The sequence below is a fragment of the Mobula birostris genome, chromosome 2 (genome assembly GCF_030028105.1).
Source record: "Mobula birostris isolate sMobBir1 chromosome 2, sMobBir1.hap1, whole genome shotgun sequence".
Classification (NCBI taxonomy): domain Eukaryota; kingdom Metazoa; phylum Chordata; class Chondrichthyes; order Myliobatiformes; family Myliobatidae; genus Mobula; species Mobula birostris.
In genome coordinates this window covers 19186029-19207119 of record NC_092371.1, presented here as the reverse complement: position 1 = coordinate 19207119, position 21091 = coordinate 19186029, and the positions used below count along the sequence as shown (strand labels likewise).

Below are 21091 nucleotides of genomic sequence, written 5' to 3'. Positions count from 1 at the left end.
TCAATATCTCTGAGTATTTAACCTGGACCCAGCATATCGACGCAGCTACAAAGAAGGCATGACAGCAGCTATATTTCATTAGGAAATTGAGGAGATTTAGCATGTCACCAAAAGCACTTGCAAATTTCTACAGATGTACTGTGGCGAGCATTCTAACTGGTTGCATCTCTATCTGTTATTGGGGTGGTGGGGGGCTACGGCACAGGATCGAAGTAGGCTGCAGTGAACTATAAACTTAGTCAGCTCCATCATGGGCACTAGCCTCCGTAGTATCCAGGACATCTTTAACAAACCTCAAAAAGGTGGCATCTGCCATTAAAGATGCACATCACCCTGGTCATGCCTTGTTCTCATTGCTACCATCAAGAAGGAGGTACAGAAGTCTGAAGGCACACACTCAACAAATCAGGAACAACTTCTTCCCCTCTGCCATCCAATTTCCCAATAGATGTTGAATCCATGGACACTACCTCACAACCTTTTTATTTCTATTTTTGCACTACTTATTTAACTATTTAATATGTATACTTTAATTCACAGTTTTTTTTCATTATTATCAATTACATTGTACTGCTGCTGCAAAGACAACAAATTTCATGACATATGCTCGTGATATTAATATGGTGGCACTGGGGTTCAGAGGAAAAATGGATCAGCCATGATGAAATATGAAATAACACAGTGCATTAGATGGGGCAACTAGCCTAATTCTGCTCATATATCTTATGGTCTTACGCATATTAAACCTGATTCTGAAATCTTGTCCTCAGGGTAAAATTCCTTACATAAGGAGTAGGAGATTTTGAGAGAAGTTGAGGAAGAACATTTTAAGCCAGAACACAAAATTATCTGCGGATGCTGGGGTCAAAGCAACACACAAAGGGTTCCGGCCCGAAATGTCGACTGATCTTTTCCACGGATGCTGCCCGAACTGCTGAGTTCCTCCAGCGTGCTGTGAGTGTTATTTTAAGCTGGAAGTTGTTTGGAATTTGCTTAGGTATATGCTGAAGCCAGGTATTCTCACAACATTTGAGAAGTACCTAACTGAACACTTGAAACATGATATATGATGCTGGCAATGAGACAATAAATCAAAAGGTCTGTATCTGTGCTGTATGACTTTATGATTAATTGGGAAGCTGAAGACAAATGGTTCAGAATGGAAGTAGGCTGGATAAAATGGCAATTGTCCATAAACTGGGGTGACATTTATGGACTGAATGCTGGTGCCCTGCGAGGCAGTCATCCAATTTGCATTTGGCTTCTCCAATGTAGCGCCAACCACATTGTGAACACCAAATGCAGCACGGTAACTTGGAAGTGAATCATGATCCCGCCTGGAAGGCACTTTGATCTCTGGAAAATGGAGGGTAGGTGGTCAAAGGGAAGAGGTTGCATCTCTTGTACTTCTGCAAGTACGTGCTGGAGGAAGGGGAATGAGTGTTAATGGAAAGTGTTCTGGAGGGAGCAATCATTTCAGAAAAACAGAAGGGGTAAGGAAAATATGACAAACACATGAGATGCTGCAATGCAATAATTAGGAACAGTCAGAGATAAAGAAGACAAACGAACAAGTGGAAGCTGCGTACTCCAGGTATCTGAGAGAGACAATGGGGCAGTGGTGGATGCAAAGATTGTATGCATCTCCCACAATGAAAATAGCGAAAGGAAGAGAGCAAAAGACAAATGAGCAGAATTAGGCCATTTGCTTCATCAAGTCTGCTCCACAAGAGCATAAGACCATGAGACAGGAGCAGAATTAGGCCATTCAGCCCATCGAGTTCTGCTCCACCATTCCATCATGGCTGATCCTGGATCCCAGTCAACCCGTAACACTTGCCTTCCCAAATGTGAATGTGGGGAAGTGAAAATGAAAAATAACAAGAAAGGTAATGAAACTCTCCGTTCTCAGTGAGAAGAGAAAAATCTGAAAGGTTATTTCATCTGACTTTTCTCCGTTCCAATGAAAGATCATTAACCTGAAACACTAACCCTATTGCTGCTAGTTCTGTTGTATCTCAGTTTTCCGACAACTGCAGATTATTTTGTGCACAAGCTTGAGGATATTTAAAACTTGGATTTTTCAAAGATTATTGTTTTCAAAAGGCGACAGACTGACACAGCAATTACACTGACCGAGTTCAATCCTAACTTCAGATACTGTCTGTGTGGAGTTTGCACTTTCTCATTGTGACAGTATGTGTTTTCCTGTATCTCTCATTTCTTCCCACATCACACTACTGTGTTGATATGTTAATCAACAACTATAAATTACCCTTCAGTGTATGTTAATGGCTGAAACTACCCAGGAGAGTTGATGGGCATGTGTGGGAGAGGGAATAAGTTGCAGGATTTCAGAGAAATAAGGGGAGGAGTGATTATGATGAATGAGGGGACAACAGGGACTTGATAGGACAAATGGCTGTTCTATAAGATGTGATTGATCTGACAGCAGAATCTTATGGAGGAACCTGCTCTTTTATGGAATTGGCGGCTGTCTCCCTACTCACGACAGTGTGCATACAATCTCCACCATGACATCAGGACAAGGCACTGTTCAGAGTTAGGCTATGGCAAGCCCAAAGGAGATATAAAGCAATGAACAAGAACATAACTTAAAGCAGGTACAGAAGCCTGAAGTCCATACCACTAGCTTGTGTGTGAGAAGGGAGTGGGGGAGTTTAGGGTTCTAACGTTTTTACTGTCACTCTTTCTTTGGGGGGCTCTTGTTTTCATGGATGTCTGCGAAGAAGAAGAAATATTTCTCTGATATTAAATGGAATTATTGAACTATTGAAATAAAGACATTTTTGTTCTGTGTTCTTTCTTGCAAAAATTGTGTTTAATTTATATTTTAATTATGAATTATGTGTATCTGATGTTTTGTTCCTCTGTGCTGCTTTAAGTAAGCCTTTCACTAAGCCTGTAGATAATTGTCGTTGAACAACGAACGCAACTTTAACTTGGATCTGCTGTGGGTAGTTCAAACCATGAGATGTGGTCAGGTAGTCTGAAAATTTGCATTCATTGTGAATACTACTTCACCTGCATATGTGACTGAAATGATAAGAAATGTCATCTAATAGTATATAGTGTAGTGTAGGGCAACAAGGGCAGGTCCAACATTAGGGCATTAACATCTGCTGGGAGATGCTATTAAAAGGATGTTCTTCCATTCACTGCTAGTCTCATTCAGAACTTCCATCACTATGTCACAAACTGCACGTGCCCAACCTCTGTCCCCAGCCCAAGCCAGTTATAGCTTCCACCTGCAATGCTCCATTTCAATCATCAATCCTTATTTTCTTGTTTTCCAACTCTGCCAACACCACAGAACCTCACAGGTCCGTCACCACTCAACTCTGTGATCAGAAGCCTACCTCGGCAAGTGCATCATACACACAGAGGACCTTGAACCATGTGCAGCATTATTTTTCTGGTTAAATTTTACTGGTGTGGCGCGTGTCCAAGTGGCTAAGGCAATGGACTAGCAATCTGAAGGTCGTGAGTTCGAGCCCCAGCTGAGGCACCGTGTTGTGTCCTTGAGCACGGCACTTAACCACACACTGCTACAGTTCACCCAGCTGAAAATGGGTACCGGCAAAATGCTGGGGATTAACCTCGTGTTAGACTGGCTTGCATTCGGTGGGGAGTCTCGTACTGTCAGTCGTTTCATGCCACAGAAACTGGCATAAGCACCGGCATGATGAGCCTATAAGGCTCGGGACAGATTTTAACTTTAACTTTAACTTAAATTCTACTGCATGGGATGCATAGTTGTTACATGACAGAATTACAATGCCTCTATCTTTTCTTCCAAAGAAATTACATCATATACAATTAAATTTTAAACAAGACTATTCTCTTAATTTGTTTCTAATTTTCAGCTCCAATAACTGCACACTTTAGAATAAGCTTGGACCTGAGATCTTGCAATTGTTTTCTATGTGCCAGATGTATTTGTTTATGGAAGACTTTATTACAGCTGTGTTAATTTGGGTTACGCTCTTTTAATTACTCCACAGAGGAAAAGAGCCCAGTGAAATCATCTCAATCAGCATCGACTTGCCAACAAGAGTTCACCTTGAGTAGAAAGCAATGCTCCTGGGACTGGAAACATCTGATTAATTTGCAAATATCAATTATGCTCACAGGATTTGACCTAACATTGTTGCTGTTTCTCTTTACACGCCTGATTTGAAAATCACAATGTTGAAGTTGTCATCAGTGACATTTCAATCCTGCAAGCAGCCTAAAGACGTATGCAACATATGAAATAAGCACAATCCCCATCTGCCCCTCAAATCTGTTCCGTTCTTCTGCCTCTACTCTCGATCCTGATCCATCTCCATGTTCAAAAATCAGTTTCTAATCTGAATGAACTCAACAACTGAGCTTCATCAATCCCCCCAAGTGTTCATCACTCTCAGAGTGAAAAGATGTCACTTTGTGTCAGTCCATCACAGTGGTCTCGACCATGTGTGATGCCAGATCCAGCAACTTGGACAGCAGAACTGCACTGTGAGGTGGTTTGACAATCCACAGGATGCAAGAACAATAAATTCTGTTCTTGCCAGCAAGAAACACATGGTGCATATGAAGATGAATCATTCTAATCTACATCAGGCATCGCGCATCTCTAATGGTGATTTTCTCAGCTGGTTCCCAAGATAAATAAATCTACTCAGCTTTGTTGTTTGCCCTGCCCTGCACTAAGCTAGAGTCCATTATTAATAAGGCTACAAGGTCATAAGACATAAATGCTGAATTAGACTATTTGGCTCATAGAGTTTGCTCCATCATTCAATCATGGCTGTTTTTTTTTAAAAACTCATTCTCCTACCTTTTCACTGTAACGCTTTACCCAAAACCAATCAAGAACCTATCAATATCTGCCTTAAGTACAGAGAATGGCTTGGCCTCCACCAACTTCACCACCTTCTGACTGAAGAAATCTCTCCTTATTTCAGTTTTAAAGGGATATCCCTTTATTCTGAAGCTGCCCTCAGACCTTAAACTCTCCCACCAATGGAAACATCCTCTCCATGTCTATTCTATCCAAGTCTTTCAGTATTTGCTGGTGGACACAGCAGGCCTGGCAGCATCTCTGGGAAGAAGTACAGTCGACGTTTCGGGCCGAGACCCTTCGTCAGGACTAACTGACAAAGGGTCTCGGCTCGAAACATCGACTGTACCTCTTCCTAGAGATACTGCCTGGCCTGCTGCATTCACCAGCAAATTTGATGTGCGTTGCTTGAATTTCCAGCATCTGCAGAATTCCTCGTGTTTACCTTTCAGTATTTGGTAAGTTTTAATGAGATGCCCTTTCATTTGTCTGAACGACATTCAGTCTTTCAGGCCTGCACTCATTCATGTGAACCACCGCTGGGCATTTTCCAGGGCCTGCACATCTCTCCTGAGACAAAGGGCCCAAATTGTTCACAATACTCCAAATGCGGTCTGAACAATGTGTCATACAGCCTCATCAGTACATCCCTGCTTTTATATTCTAGCCTTCTTGAAATGAATGCTATCCTTGAAGATCTGGATGTATTTCAATTATTCTTTTATTTTATTATTATTTAGAGATACAGCATGGTAACTGTCCCTTCCGGCCCAAACACAGTGGCGGGGATTGAACCAGGTTGCTGACTCTGTAACCACTATGCTACTGAGTGCCCCATTCCTAATCTCCCACTATTCATGCCAGGATGTAGTATACAGCAGTGTCTCTAAGTGGGCTCATCACAGCTGTCTATTGCTTCCTTCAGCGGTGATACTCCCACAGTCCCTTCAGCTGCAAATGCCTTTGCAAAATGGAGCTTCAAGTCCAATTTAATAAGGTGAATGAATTGATCTCAATGGATGCATTATTACTGCTTGGTCTAGTTGTGGATTCCACCTCCACCATCTGTCACATGCAATTACATTTTGTAATTCGCACAACTGGTTATGAATTCTCTCGCAGACTCATGGGACCACAATGCTCCATGAATATGATGAGTGAATCGTGTTAATGGCAACTCTCCCATTTTACATGGTATGAACTGTAATTCATTTCATGAGATGTACTTTTGACCTTACAGTGTGACACTAAGCATCATCTAAAAATCAGGCTTATGCATCTGAACATTGACATTGCAAAAAGTCCTTGAAAGAAGAAATGACCATTTTAGAAATAGCAAAGTATGACTGAGTCATCAAACTAGGAGATTAAAGAACACTATTCAATTGTTTTTGTATGATTGAGTCTCAATGAGATGATAATGAGAAAATTGTTAACTTGCAGATTAGCCTTTTCCATTATCCATCTCCAAACACCTTGATTGCTCATTTATAAACCTGAACAAATGAAATGATTGGTGTAAAATAATTATTCTGCTATAGCATTGTGTTGTTGCCAACAGTAGATCATACAGATTACCTACAAGAGGAAAGAAGTCTGGAGCACAGAGAAAAATGCAGAGATTTACAATGACACCTATAGTTGTCCAATTTGCACTAAAACATTCTGTGCCGTCCAACACACTAATTTGTAAAATTTATTCTTTGAGTTTTCATGAAGTATATGGCAACTACAGTTTTAAGAATAATTCAATAGAACATAGAACAGTACAGCACAAGAACAGACCTTTCAGCCCTTAATGTTGTGCTGAACCAATTAAATTAATAGTGGCCAATTGAACTAATCCTCTCTGCCTACACAATGTCCATATCGTTCCATTTTTCTCACATTCCTGTGCTTATCTAAATGTCTCTTAAAAGTCTCTAATGTATCTGCTTCTACTACCACTCCAGCCAGTGCATTCTATGCACCCACCACTCTCGGTGTAAAAACCTTGCTCTCACATCTCATTTGAACTTAGTCTCTTTCATCTTAAATTCATGCCCTCTGGTATTAGACATTTCGACCCTGGGTAAAAGATAATGCTGTCTGCTTCATCTATACCTCTCATAATCTCATAAACCTCTATCAGCCTTCACCAGTCCAGAGAAATCAACCCAAGTTTTTCCAATCTATTATTTAAGCACATGCCATCTAATTCAGGCAGCATCCTGATAAACTCTTTTGCACCGTCTCCAAAGCCTCGACATCCTTCCTACAATTGTGTGACCAAAACTGTATGCAACATTCGAGATGAGGCATAATTAAAATTTTATAAAGCCTGAATTTATCTTTCTGACTTTTAAACACAGTCCCTCAGCTAATATAGACAAGCATTCCATATGCCTTCTTAACCCTGTGATCAACCTGTGTAGCCACTTCCAGGGTCCTGCCTAGAGACTGTACTGTCTCTTCAAATTTGATCTACCAAGGAGCAACACTTCACATTTGGCCAGGTTAAACTCCATCTTCTATTTCTTTACTCATATCTGCAACTGATCTCTATCCCATTGTTTTAGTTGGCAGTCATCTACGCGAAACACAACACGACTAATAGTCATATCATCTGCAAGCTTACTAACCTATCCAGCTGCATTTTCATCCAAGTTATTTATATACATCACAAGCGGGGAACATTACTAATCACAGACCTCCAGCTAGAATAAGTCCTACCTCAGTTTTCTAAGGACAAACCAGCTCTGAATCCAAATGGCCAATTCACATGCATCTTAATATTCTGGATGAGCCTTCCTTGAGAGACCTTGTCAAACATTTACTAAAATCCATTAGACAACATCCACAGCACTGCCCTCGTCAATTGCCCTCGTCATCTCATCAAAAAACACAGCCAAGTTAGTAAGATATGACTTGCCCCACACAAGGTCATGTTGGCTCTCCTTAATAAGGCCATGGTTTTCTAAATGCTCATAATTCCTGTCTCTGAGAATTCTCTTGAGTAACCTCCCTAACACTGATGTGAGACTCACCAGTCTATAGTTTCCAGGATTATCCCTGGTTATATTCTTGAATAATGGAACAACAATAGCTACTCACCAGTCCTCCAGGACCTCACCTGTGGGTAGAGAGGACACAAACGTGTTGATCATGGACTCAGCAATCTCTTCACTTGCCTCTCTCAATAACCTGGGGTAGATACCATCAGGCCCTGGAGACATATCCACCTTAATGCTCTTTAAGGGACCCAACACTCCTTCCTCCTCTACTCACTTTATATTTATGACTGTGAGGCTAAGCACAGCTCCAATGCCATATTTAAGTTAATTGATGACACCACTGTCGTACGCCAAATCAAAGGTGATGATAAATCAGTATACAGGAGGGAGGCTGGAAATCTGGCTGAGTGGTGCCACAACAGCAGCCACTCAATGTCAGCAGGACCAAGGAGCTGATTATTGAGTGCAGAAGGACAAGACTGGAGGACCGTGAGCCAATCCTCATCAGGGTCAACAATTTTAAATTCTTTGGTATTATCATTCCAGAGGACCTCGCCTGGGCCTAGCAAATAATGGCAACTATGAAGAAAACATGGCAGCACTTACTTAGATTTTTGCAAAAACTTGGCATGACATCTAAAACTTTGACAAACTTATATAGATGTGTGGTGGAAAATATATTGATGGGCTGCATTAAAGCCTGGTATGGAATAACTAATACACTTGAATGGGAAATCCTAAAAAAAGTAATGGATCCGCCTCTGTCCATCATTGTAAAGCCCTCCCCACCTTTCAGCACATCTACACGGAGCAGTGTCACAGAACGCGGATCCATCATCAGGGACGCCCATCACCAAGGACATGCTCTGTCCTCACTGCTGCCATCGAGAAGAAGGTACAGGAGCCCCAGGACTCATACTATCAGGTTCTGGAACAGTTATTTCACCCCAAACATCAGGTTCTTGAGCCAGAGGGGATAACTTCACTCAGCTTCACTTGCTCCATCCCTAAACTGCTCGTACAACCTATGGGCTCAGTTTCATGGACTCTTCCTCTCATGTTCTCATATTTATTGCTTATGTATTTTTTTCTCTCAGCTCTAGCTGGTAACACCCGAGGTATAGGCATAGCCAAGTGCACTTACTCCTTAATTGCTAGGAATTTTTGGACTATTCTAGTGGTGTTTAGTATTGTGGCTTTCTGAAGGTTTACATTGAAATTACTGTGTACCCTAATTATTTAATGCTGTTGTGTAGTGCCTTTGGGATGATACCAGTTGTAGATATTACTATTGGGACAATGTTCCTATTCATGTTCTTGTTCCAAAGTCTTTCAATTCCCTCCTTTAATTCAGCATATTTCTGGTGTTTTTCATGTATTGATTTCTGGAAGTTACAGTGACATGCAAAAGTTTGGGCACCCCGGTCAAAATTTCTGTTACTGTGAATAGTTAAGTGTGTAGAAGATGAATTGATCTCCAAAGGTCATAAAGTTAAAGATGAAACATCCTTTTCAACATTTTAAGCAAGATTAGTGTATTATTTTTGTGTTGTACAACTTAGAGTGAAAAAAAGGAAAGGAGCACCATGCAGAAGTTTGGGCACCCCAAGAGATTTGAGCTCTCTGATAACTTTTACTAAGGTCTCAGACCTCAATTAGCTTGTTATGGCTATGGCTTGTTCACAGTCATCATTAGGAAAGGCCAGGTGATGCAAATTTCAAAGCTTTATAAATACCCTGACTCCTCAAACCTTGTCTGAACAATCAGCAGCCATGGGCTCCTTTAAGCAGCTGCTTAGCACTCTGAAAATGAAAATAAATTATGCCCACAAAGCAGAAGGCTATAAGAAGACAGCAAAGCATTTTCAGGTAGCTGTTTCCTCTGTTTGTAATGTAATTAAGAAATGGTAGTTAACAGGAATGGTGGAGATCAAGTTGAGGTCTGGAAGACCAAGAAAACTTTCTGAGAGAACTGCTCATAGGATTGTTAAAAAGGCAAATCAAAACCCCTGTTTGACTGCAAAAGACCTTCAAGAAGATTTAACAGACTCTGGAGTCTGGAGACACTGTTCTACTGTGCAGTGACATCTGCACAGATATGACCTTCATGGAAGAGTCATCAGAAAAAAACCTTTCCTGCATCCTCACCTCAAAATTCAGCAACAGAAGTTTGCAAAGGAACATCTAAATAAGCCTGATGCATTTTGGAAACAAGTCCTGTGGACTGATGAAGTTCAAATAGAACTTTTTGGCCACAATGAGCAAAGGTATGTTTGGAGAAAAGAGGGTGCAGAATTTCATGAAAAGAACACCTCTCCAACTGTTAAACATGGGGGTGGATTGATCATGCTTTATGCTTTTTGGAAATCGGGTCATATTTTGCTCGTTTAGCTGTTCACAGTGATAGAAATTTTGACCAGGGATGACCAAACTTTTGCATGCCAATGTATGTGTATTTGGAATAGCTATATAGATTAAATAAGTTGTTTTTGCTTGTTTATCCAGTTATGGATTGTCCTTCAGTAATTACTAATCAGTCATAACATAATATGTGGCATTCTGACTCTAAAACTGGATCAGAATTGTATTCATAGTAAGGTGTGATTTCAATTATGAGTTTGTACTTTAAAGCAAAATTTTGATGAATGACGTTTGCCACTTGATTGTGCCTGTGTAAGTAATCAGATTGAGTTAAATTGTTACAGGATCCTGTAGTGTGTTGGATTGTTTCTGGCTTTTCTCAGCATTTTCTACATTTATCATCTTGAATCTGTTGGTCTTTTATTATGTATTTTTGATGATTTTTGTGTTAAACACCTGGTCCTGTATTGCCACAAGGAATCTCTGTTTCTGGAAAGTGGTCTCCAACTCTGAGCCAGGCATTCGTTGCTTCCTTGTCGTCATCTAGTCTGCTCAGGTTGTGGGGATGTCTTCCATGGAGGGTCATGCTCTTCCATTGGTTAACTTTTTCTTCAATAGTGTTAATGTCTTCATTTTAATGGGTTGTACTCTCATTTAAGTTTACTGGTGTGTACTTCTTATTGGAATTGCATACAATTGCGTGGAGTGCTGATTTCTGTTTTCGTTGATGAAACTATAACCATAGAAGTTTTATCTGATTGTTGTGTAGACTTTTAATGCCTGCTATTCCTCTACCCTCTTCTGTCCTAGATAGTGTTAATCGAACCGCACTCAAATGTACATAACGTTTTCTGAAATTTGTCATTTCAGTTCTTATTTTTCTTTGTAAATTTTCCAGATCAGTTTCAGACCAAGATATTACACAAAAAGATTACATAAATGTAGGTATAGCCAAGTGTGTATTGCCTTTGTTATATGTTTACTGTTAAGCTCTGTTTCACAGATTTTCTTAAGCCTTGAAATAAATTCTGTCAAAAGTTCTTTCATTTATCGCACAATGAACTATCTTCTTTCCTTGTCAATATCCCAGATACCTACATATCTCATATTTGTCCATCGGTTGTATCGTATCCTGGAACATTGGAAAATGTCTTGGGGTTATTTTGATAATGGTGTTGTTCTTTTTTGGTTGTTAATAGATAGGCTGACTTCAGTACGCCAGTTTATTTACTATTGTTATTATTATTATTTCTTTTTATTTGCACAGTCTGTTGCATTTTGCACACTGATTATCAACCCTGTTGGTGCCATCTTCCTTGATTCTATTATGGTTATTGGATTTATTGAGTATGATCATAAGAAAATAAATCTCAGGATTGTATGTCATGACATATGTATTTTGATAATAGATTTACTTTCAACTTTTCAATTTCCAAGCATATTAATACTTTTGGCACTGATTTCCCAATCTTCCACACCCTTCTCTTTGGTAAATACTGATGTAAGGTACCCATTATGGACATCACCCTCATCCTCTACATCTAGGCTAATGTTTCCACCTTTTTTCTTGAGTGGTCCTACTCTCTCTCTTGTTACCCTCTTGCCCCTGATATAGAATACCTTGGGATTCTCTTTAATGCTATTTGCCAAGGACCTTTCATGGTCCCTTCTGGCTTTTCTAATTCACTTCTTGAGGCCTTTTCTGACTTCATTATAATCCTCAAGGGCTCTTCTGATTCATTCCAGCTTCCTAAGATTTACATATTTTTCCTTTTTGCTTCTTAACTAAATTTTTCACCTCCCTCAACATTTAAGGTTCTCTTACCTTGCCAGCTTTGTCTTTACTTCTGACTGGAACGTTCCTGTTCTGTTCTCTGTGCAGATGGTCCTTAAACACCCTCCACATTTCATATGTAGGCTTGCCCAAAAACAGGCATCCTCAAGTAACTCCCCTTGGTTCCAGCCTAATGGTGTGATAATTTGCCCTGCTCCAATCTAATACGCTCTCACAAATTCTATACTCATCCTTATCTATAGTTAACTTAAGACCTAAGGAGCTGCAGTCACTGTTTCCTAGCTGTTCATCCACTGAAAGGTCAGTCACCTGTCCAGTTTCATGAGTCAACACCAGCTCCAGTACAGTCCTTGGTCTTGATGAACTATCTACATATTGATTTAAGAAGCTCTCCTGGATACACCTAAGAAATTCTGTCCCATCTAAACCTCTTGCACTAAGGAAGTCCCATTTTATATTAGAGACATTGAAGTCCTCAATGACATCAACCCTCCTGTTTTTACACCTTTCCTTAATCAGCCTGCGTATCTGTTTCTCAATTATCTCCATGGCTATTGGGGGGGGGGGCAGCGGCATCTGTAGTACAATTCCATCAGAGTGATTGCACTGACTTCTTGCTCCCCTTACTGCACCTGCTGGTCACCCATCTACTACCTGGAGCCTGCACTCTGGGTGTGACCACCTCAGTAAAAGGTTTACAGCCTCTCAAATGGTCCTGAACACATCCAGGTCCTTTACCTTATCAGTCAGGAACTAAAATTGGGTGCACTTCCTGCAGATGGAGTCATCAAGGAGACTGTCAGCTACGCTGAAATCCCAAACTCTTTAGCCAGAGTGTGGTGAATCTGTGGAATTTGTTGTCATAGGTGGTTGTGGAGGTCAAGCCGTTGGGTGTACTTAAGGCATAAGTTGATAGATTCTTAATTAGTCAGGGCTTGAAAGGATACGGAGAAAAGGCAGGAGATTGGGGCTGAGAGAGGAAATGGATCAGCCATGATGAAATTGGCTGAACAGACTCAATGGGCCAAATGGCCTAATTCTGCTTCAACATCTTATAGTCTTACTTCACAGGAGGAGCATTCCTCTACCTTGGCCATCCTGCCTATTCTGGACTACAGATTTGCAGATAATAAAGTAGCTTACCTGTTCTTACTTGTGCCTTCGCTCTGAAACCTTTGAGTTTCACATTCACCTCACCTGTTGAGCCAAAGTCTGACCACCCTAATACTGGCTCACTCCTACAATGGCCACTCTGCTTACACCTCCCTTCTTTTTATTGGCTCAAATAAGATTCACTCTCGCTGTGACTTTCTGTTTTCAAATGCCTGCTGCCCTGCAAGATATTGCTCTTTTACTCTCTATTTCAAAGAATGACTCGTTCCCGGCAAGCCAAGGCTTGCTGTTTTCAAATGGCTCCTACTCCGCAAGAAGTCACTCTCTCACTGTTCGCATAATTCTTGGGGGGGGGGGGCAAGCACATGTCTTGTGCAATAATAAAAATGATTGTAGTGAATTCTCCTCTGTATGTCTGCTTCTATCCCCCACCCTCTTTCAGAGTTGCCATGGCTTATATATACTTCAAAATTTGAAGCTTCCCTGCAACCAAGAATAGATTATTTATATTTCTATTTCTCTATTCCTCTCGAAGTTATTGCATCCCTGAAGGTTCACTTCCCATTCCTACTCTCAGTTACCCCAGTTTCTGTTGCTTTGAACACACTATTGCCATCGTGTGATCCAATGCAACTAGAGAACTTAAAATTCCAGGTAATTACATAAACCTGGAGCTTTTTAAAAGCTAACCACAGAAACAGTAAGTACAAACTCCACCATCATTAGAATCACAACTGCTTCACTAATATCTGTTGTGGAAGAGAATTTGCTGTTCTGACCTGTATGTGACTCTGGACTCATCAATCTGAAGAGCCTCCTCAGCTCAAGGGCAAGTAGTCATAAAGCTCTACAGCACAGAAACAGGACCTTCAGCCCACTGAATCCATGCCGATCACCATCTGCCCATTTACACTAATCATGATTAGAGATGGACAATTCAGAATAAATGTCAACATTGCTGGTAATGTCCATGTGTCCTGAACAAAAAGATTAAAAATAAACACCTTGTCAGTGTTACAATCACTAAAATAAACATTTCAGCACTTTGTTAATCAGCTTTTGTTTATTCATCAACCTAATTTCTGGCTCCTTCTGTTTCTTCCATTTGATCCATTCCTATTTGCTGCCAGTATCTTTCTATGCACACACACACACACTCTCTCTGCTACTCTATACAACTGCTTGGTCCCCTGTCAGTTGTGGTATCAGCTTCTCCACAATCTTAACAGAAACACTGTTCAGTATGGAAACTGTTTTGTGCTTGGCTCTTTTAAGTTGGCTGAACTAGTTTTTTCCCATTTTTTGGAAATTTTATCTGAAGTTTATTGTATATGTTTTCAATTTAAAACTGCATACTGTCTTAAAAGGCACACTACTTCTTCAAATAGACCATCAAGCCATAAGACATAGGAGCAGAATTATGCAATTTGGCCCACCAAGTCTTCTGCTGGGGTGTTGAAATCAGTCGGTGCATTATTTTATAGCAACATTATTAGTCAGGATTTCATTCAGTTGCTGAGAGGCAGAGTGCACCTGTAATGCTGCAATCTGATAACTTCCCACCAGATGAGAGATGAGGTCAAAAAAAATTTAATTGAAGTTTAACAACAGAACTTCAGAGATTAGATTTGTTGTACCTTTAGTCTGCATGTCAGATTTCTGATGAAATGACTGACTAACGCCACGGTAGTGTAATGGTTAGCATGACACTCTTCCAGCTCAGGGCATTCTAGTGTTTAGAGTTCAATTCGGGGGCCATCTGTAAGGATTTGGTACATCCTCCCCGTGAACTCTGTGTGTTTCCTCCGGGTGTTCTGGTTTCCTCCCACTGTCCAAAGACCGACTGGTTAGTAGGTTAGTTGGTCATTGGAAATTATTCTGTGATGAGACTAGTGTTAAATAAGTACAGTCTTAAACACATATACAGTATTTAGCTAGGGGGCCAAAGATTTTTGCACAGTACTGTGGTAATTTTATGTATTGCACTGTACTGCTGCCACAAAAAAAAACAAATTTTATGACATATCTGAGTGATGATCCTGATTCTGATATGGATCTGTATTGTGAACTGAAAATGGGAAGGGGGCAGGAGAGGGGAACCTTGGTTGGAAAAAGTGGAAGGGAGATGGGAGGAAGCGCGAAGCACCAGAGAGACATTCTGTAATGATCAATAAACCAGTTGGTTGGAATCCAGTGATCTTGCCTGGTGTTTCAGGGCTGGATGTGTTGGCTCCCATGCCTTCCTCCACCCCAACTCTCTTTCTCTGTCACCTGTCCCATAGCACTCTGCCCTCACCATTCCCAATCCCTCTACTCCTGCTAGATTTAAAAAATCGCTCTCCGCTCCACGTTGACAAACACAGTACTGCGCAAAAGTCTTAGATACCCTAGCTAAGTACACGTGTCTAAGAATTTCACACAGCACTATAGTTTGCTGGGTGGTGCAGCTTGTTGAGCTCGAAGATCTTGTTCTGCTGTGTCTCTAAGTCAATAAATAACATTTATACTCTTCCCAGTTTTGTACCTGGATGCTGCCAGTTGCACATCACATGCAAGGTTGTCCTTGGTGATGAGAGTTTTAAAGATACCATGTACAAAAAATCAGGAGTAATCTTGTCAATATTAGTATTTAGCAGTGGGATTCCACAAAGTATCAAAGTACTTACAGCTGTGGGATTGGGGGATTATGTGGCCTACATACAAATGTATAGACTGAGAAATTCTTCACCATGTCTCAGTCAAAATTCAGTAATTCACAACTGCTCATGGCACTACCCACCTCCCCTAGAAATTCAGCGGATTACCATTTCCTCCTACTTTCTCCAGACATGGGAAGTAGCCATGGGCATCAGCTATGCCTGCTTGTTTGTTGACTATGGAAAACATCCATGTTTCAAGTTTTCTTCAGTAATGCTCCCCAAATCATCCTCTGGAGACAAGCAGTCAGCTGACATCTTTTATAAACCTACTGACTCCCATGGTTATCTCAATGATTCGTCTTTTCACCCTCTCTCCTATAAAAAATGCTGTTCCCTTTTCTCAGTTCCTTAGGTCTCTGCTACAGCTGTTCCCAGGATGTGGCTTCCTTTCCAGGACATCAGAGATGTCCTCCTTCAAAGAACCGGGTTTTCTTTCCTTCCACCATTAATGTTTCCCTCACCCACATCTCCATTTCCAGAATATCTGCGCTCACCCCATCTTCCCGCTGCCTTATCAGTGAGAGATTTTCTTTTGTCCTTACCTAACACCCCATCAGCTTCCACATACAACATTCTCCACGACTTCCACTATCTCTGATGCAATCCTATCACCAAGTACATCGTTACCTCTTCACCCCCCCCCCCCACTTCCTGCAGGATTTGCTTCTTCTGTGAATACCTGTTCACTCGTCCCTTCACACTAATCCCCCTCCTGGCACTTATGTCTGCAAGCGACCAGGGTACTACAACTGCCCTTTCAATTCCTCCCTCTCCTCCACTGCGGGCCCCAAACAGCCCCTCCAGGTGAGACAACACATCACCTGTGAATCTGTGGGGACGTTTGTAGTATCTGGTGCTCCTATGCAGCCTCCTGTATATGGGGGGAAACTTGTTGGAAATTGGGGGACGGCTTTGTTAAGATTCCTCCGCTCCATCTGCCAAAAGTGGAACTTCCCGGTGCCCCTATCCCATTCCAACATGTCAGTCCATGCTCCCCTCTTGTGCCACCCTCAGGGTGGAGGAGCAACATCTTATATTCTGTCTGGGTAACTTCCAACCTGATGGCATGAATATTAATTTCTCCTTCTGGTAAAAAAAATCCCTCCCTGCTCTCCTTTTCTTCTATTCCCCTTTCTGACCTCTTACCTCTTCTCATCCTGGGTCCCCTCCTCCTTTCCTTTCTCTTATGATCCAATCTCTTCTCCTACCAGATTCTTTTCTCTCTGACTTTTTACTTTCTCTACCACATCCCCGCCTGCGGCTTCACCAATCACCTACTAGCTATCCTCCTTCCCCTCTCTCCACCATTTTATTCTGATGTCTTCCCACTTCCTTTCCAGTCCTGAAGAATGATCTCGGCCTGATATGTCATTTCCATGGATGCCGCCCGACCTGCTGAGTTCCTCCAGCATTTTGTGTGTGTTGCAGTGGGCTACTGCGGTTGAGTAATGTCATCAATCCTCATTGGCAAGAAAGCTTGTATCATAGGGCTCAAGGAGCACGTATCACGGGACTTAAGGATAGCTTCTATTCCGCTGTTATAAGACTAGTCAATAGTCATCTTGTACAATAAGATGGAACTTTGCAATGTCAAGAGTGTATCTTATTGTACCAAAGGTTGATCAACGGTGTTATAACAATAGGACATAAAAAGCCCTTGAGTTTGCTGGTATGTGCTTTCAGGTTCTTGAATGCTCTTCCCATTAGGTTGGGAGAGAAGAGGGAATATATAGAGTGGCGTAGAGCTTTGATTATGCTAGCTGTTTTTCTGAGCCAGCGAGAAATGTAGAAAGGATGGGAGGCTGGTTTCCATGATGTGCTGAGCTGAGGCTACAACTTCTTGGAAATATATTACTGGTTCTTTATTATTATTGAGTCCAGATCCTGGAACTCCCTCCCTAACAGTGCCACAGACATTCCTTCGCCAGCTGATTGCAGCAGTTGAGAAAGCCAACTCACTACAACATTATCAACACCAACTGGGCTTGGCCTTCCAAGATATGAAAATGAATATGAACCCATCCATTGGATGTTTCCTTCTCCTTTCTTTGGAGTGTGGGAATGAGAGAGAAACATCCAGCTCTGGACTGAGTTTCATTCAGAGCTTGGGATGGGACTAAGGATCCATGTCTGGATACAAGGCTCTTAGGGTTGGTGGAACTCATGTCCCGCTTCTGGAAACTGGGAGAGGCTGGATATAGTCAGTGGATGGACTGTATGGAGTGAGGTCAGTGCAGGCGAGAGTGGCGAGAGACAACAATACAAATTAAGATAGGAGAGCTTCCGTGCATCCATCTAGTGTGTGCTGGGACTCACTTCACAAAATCCACTGATATTAGAAGCATGACACGTGCTCTGTTGCAGGGGTGACCATAGCCTTTCTCTGTCTTCTGGACAGAGATGCTCCCAATGCTCCCCAGCTGCTGGTCCATTCTATTTGCATAATTCAAGGTAAGGCTCTGAGTTTGTTTAAGGGTTTATATAATGAAGATAAGCACTTGAACAATGATTAGCAAATAACAATGTTTGGCAGAAAACTTCTGCACAAAATAATTTCATCTTGGAAACCAGATAACCTAAACTGTTCTGGGTGTTCAGTTTCTTTGGACACTGAGGCAAGGTATTTCCACAAATTAGAAAGGTATAAATATTCCTCGGTACTGAGTAAGGGAACATCAGGGATTATATTGTGGCCTAGAAATTCAGTCAGTTTATGCCATGCATCTGAAAACACGAGAGATAGCAGATGCTGAAGTCTGGAAGAACATACAAGATGCTGGAGGGACATAATGGGTCAGGCAGCATCTGGTCCAGATGAAACATTGATTATAAGCTTCAAATATTCAGTTCCCTCCATAAATACTGCCTGACCCACTGAGTTCCTCCAGCATCTTGTGTCTTGTTCCAAATCTTTGAAAACTACTTTATTTCAGAATAGAATATGCTTGCATTAATTACCCAATCTAAACAGGCTACTCTGAAAGTATGATCATGCATTTGCATTTGCAGATCCCCTCAATATAGATGACACATTTACTGCAAGGGTCAATAATGAGCACAGGCAGCTCATTGCTTCAAGCAACTTCTGTCCAATAGTGTCAAGGTTAAATCTGTCAATTAAGTCAGCAGCTGAACACTGAGTGGAGGATAGAAATTGTTCTTGCCTATACAAGTGAACACATAGCCACTACATTTATTATATTTCAGATTTTCAGTAAGTTGGTACTTTCACTGAAAAAGAAACAAAGAAAGGAAATTTAGCTGAAAGGGTTAAGTTTGTATGTTACCCCGATAGCAGTCTGTTCAAAGGTGACTGTATGCTGTAAACCAGAGATTTAATATCTGTCTCCAAATCCAAGAGGGAGATTATAGGATATTTTACCTGGCATGCTCACTAAAAATAGATCCCTTAATATGCAAGATGGAAGGATTAAGAGAGTGAACATTCAGCACTGACTTCAATAAAGATGCTTGCACTATCCCAGGAGAGGTTACTGCCTCTTGAAACCCTTTCTGCAGAAATCTACTCGTGTCTGTGCATTAGTCTTGCACTTTGCCCCCATAGTTCAGTAAACTTCTAGCTGCTGTCCAATTTTCTTTTCTGGTTTGAGAGTCACTACTTAGTCCATTTGTATCATCCTTCCAGGGTGTGCTACCAGCTCATAACAATATTTACATCCCCCCAAAAAAATCCTTTCCCACCCTTGCTTTGGTTATTAATTTCTCCCTGGACAAAAGAAATTGCACACCATCAAAGTGAATGTTCAGTGATATCAAATGTCTCAGAGTGCAAAGACAAACACATTGCTAAAACATAGGCTCAGGTTCAGAGTAACCAAAAGCACACTTAACTACTGTATAAGTACCATTGTCCCCATGGATCAATGCCTAATACAACTGATGAAGGTGTTACAAATGCAAAACGACTAACATCCCCTTACCTACAGGTGACAACTCAGGGACACTGCCAACATACGGTCCATCGAGGAACTTGGGTTCACTATCATTAATATCCTGGACCTTGATAATAAATTCCGATTCGGGTTCCAGGGGCCTGTCAGTCAGTTTGTCACGGGCCTGAGCACGGAGAGTGTAGTAGGTCTTCTTTTCACGATCCAGGCGCTCTGTGGCGTGGATATCCCCAGTAATTTCGTCAATAATGAAAACCGTCCCAGCACCTTCTCCTGATATGGTGTATTTTATGGAGCCATCACCTTTGTCTGAATCTGAGTGTATCTAAAAAAAGAAAAAAAAAACATTCATGGTCAATTTGCCAAGTTAGACATTTGAAAGATGTCTCTGTCTGTATTTATACTCAATCCAAAGGCAAATTCTTAACTTTTGACTAATCATAGGGTCAAAGAACAATTCCACATGGATACAGGCACCAGCCCAAAGAGTCCATACTAACCACAGTGCCCACCCAGCTTCTCCCAATTTTCTTCATTCAGCCCTGGGGCCTTTAAGTCTCACCTCTCCAAGATCTCCTTAAATAATACTATTGTACAAGCCTCAACCAATTCCTCCAGCAGCTCATTCTATATATTCACCATCCTCTGTATGAAAGTGTTGCCTTTCAAGTCCCTTCTAAATGTCTCCCCTCTCAACCTAAATCTATGCCCGTGTTACCATCCAATTTATCTGTGCCTATCAAAATATTAAACAGTTCAATAAGGTCACTCCTCATTCTCCTATTTTCCAAAGAATAAAGACCAAGCTTAGCCAACCTTTCCCTTTGACTGTGCCCTCTAGTCCTGGTAACATTCTTGTAAACCATTTCCACACTCATTCGGTTTAACCACATTTTTTGCTGTAACAATACTACCAAAGTTATACATAATAATCCAAACATGGTCTCACCAATGAGGTATACGACTGTAACATGATATCACAACTACTATTCATAAAGGTAAGATAAGCATCTTTTTCACCAATGTGTCTACCAGTGACATCATTTTCAACAAACGATTCACTTGTACTTCTAGCTGTTTCTGTTCCAGTAAAATCCCTCATGCCCTACCATATTTTGTCTGGGTTCCATGCTGATTTGATTTACCAAAATGCATCACATCAAACTTTTCATAATTGAAATTCATTTGCCACTCCTTGGCCACTTTCTAAACTGATAAACGTTCTCCTGTAATCTATAATCCCCTTCATTAGAAGGTCAGAGAACCATAGAGAAATACCACACAAAAATGGACCTTTCAGTCTATGTTGCCCACCTAAACTTTCCAATCCATGTCCTGATCTGAATGTCTGTTCCTTCCTCACACACTTCCTC

At 41.2% G+C, this 21091-nt stretch overlaps 1 protein-coding gene across 3 annotated transcripts in view; it reads right to left on the bottom strand.

Annotated features, from left to right (window-relative positions):
• Nucleotides 1–21091, bottom strand: part of LOC140185111 (cadherin-22-like) — a 1010842-nt gene that overhangs the window by 732514 nt on the left and 257237 nt on the right. For all 3 annotated transcript variants that reach the window (XM_072238393.1, XM_072238399.1, XM_072238408.1), the window contains exon 3: nt 19749–20043. In XM_072238393.1, the coding sequence (XP_072094494.1) occupies nt 19749–20043 (295 nt within the window). The remainder of the gene's footprint in view (nt 1–19748; nt 20044–21091) is intronic.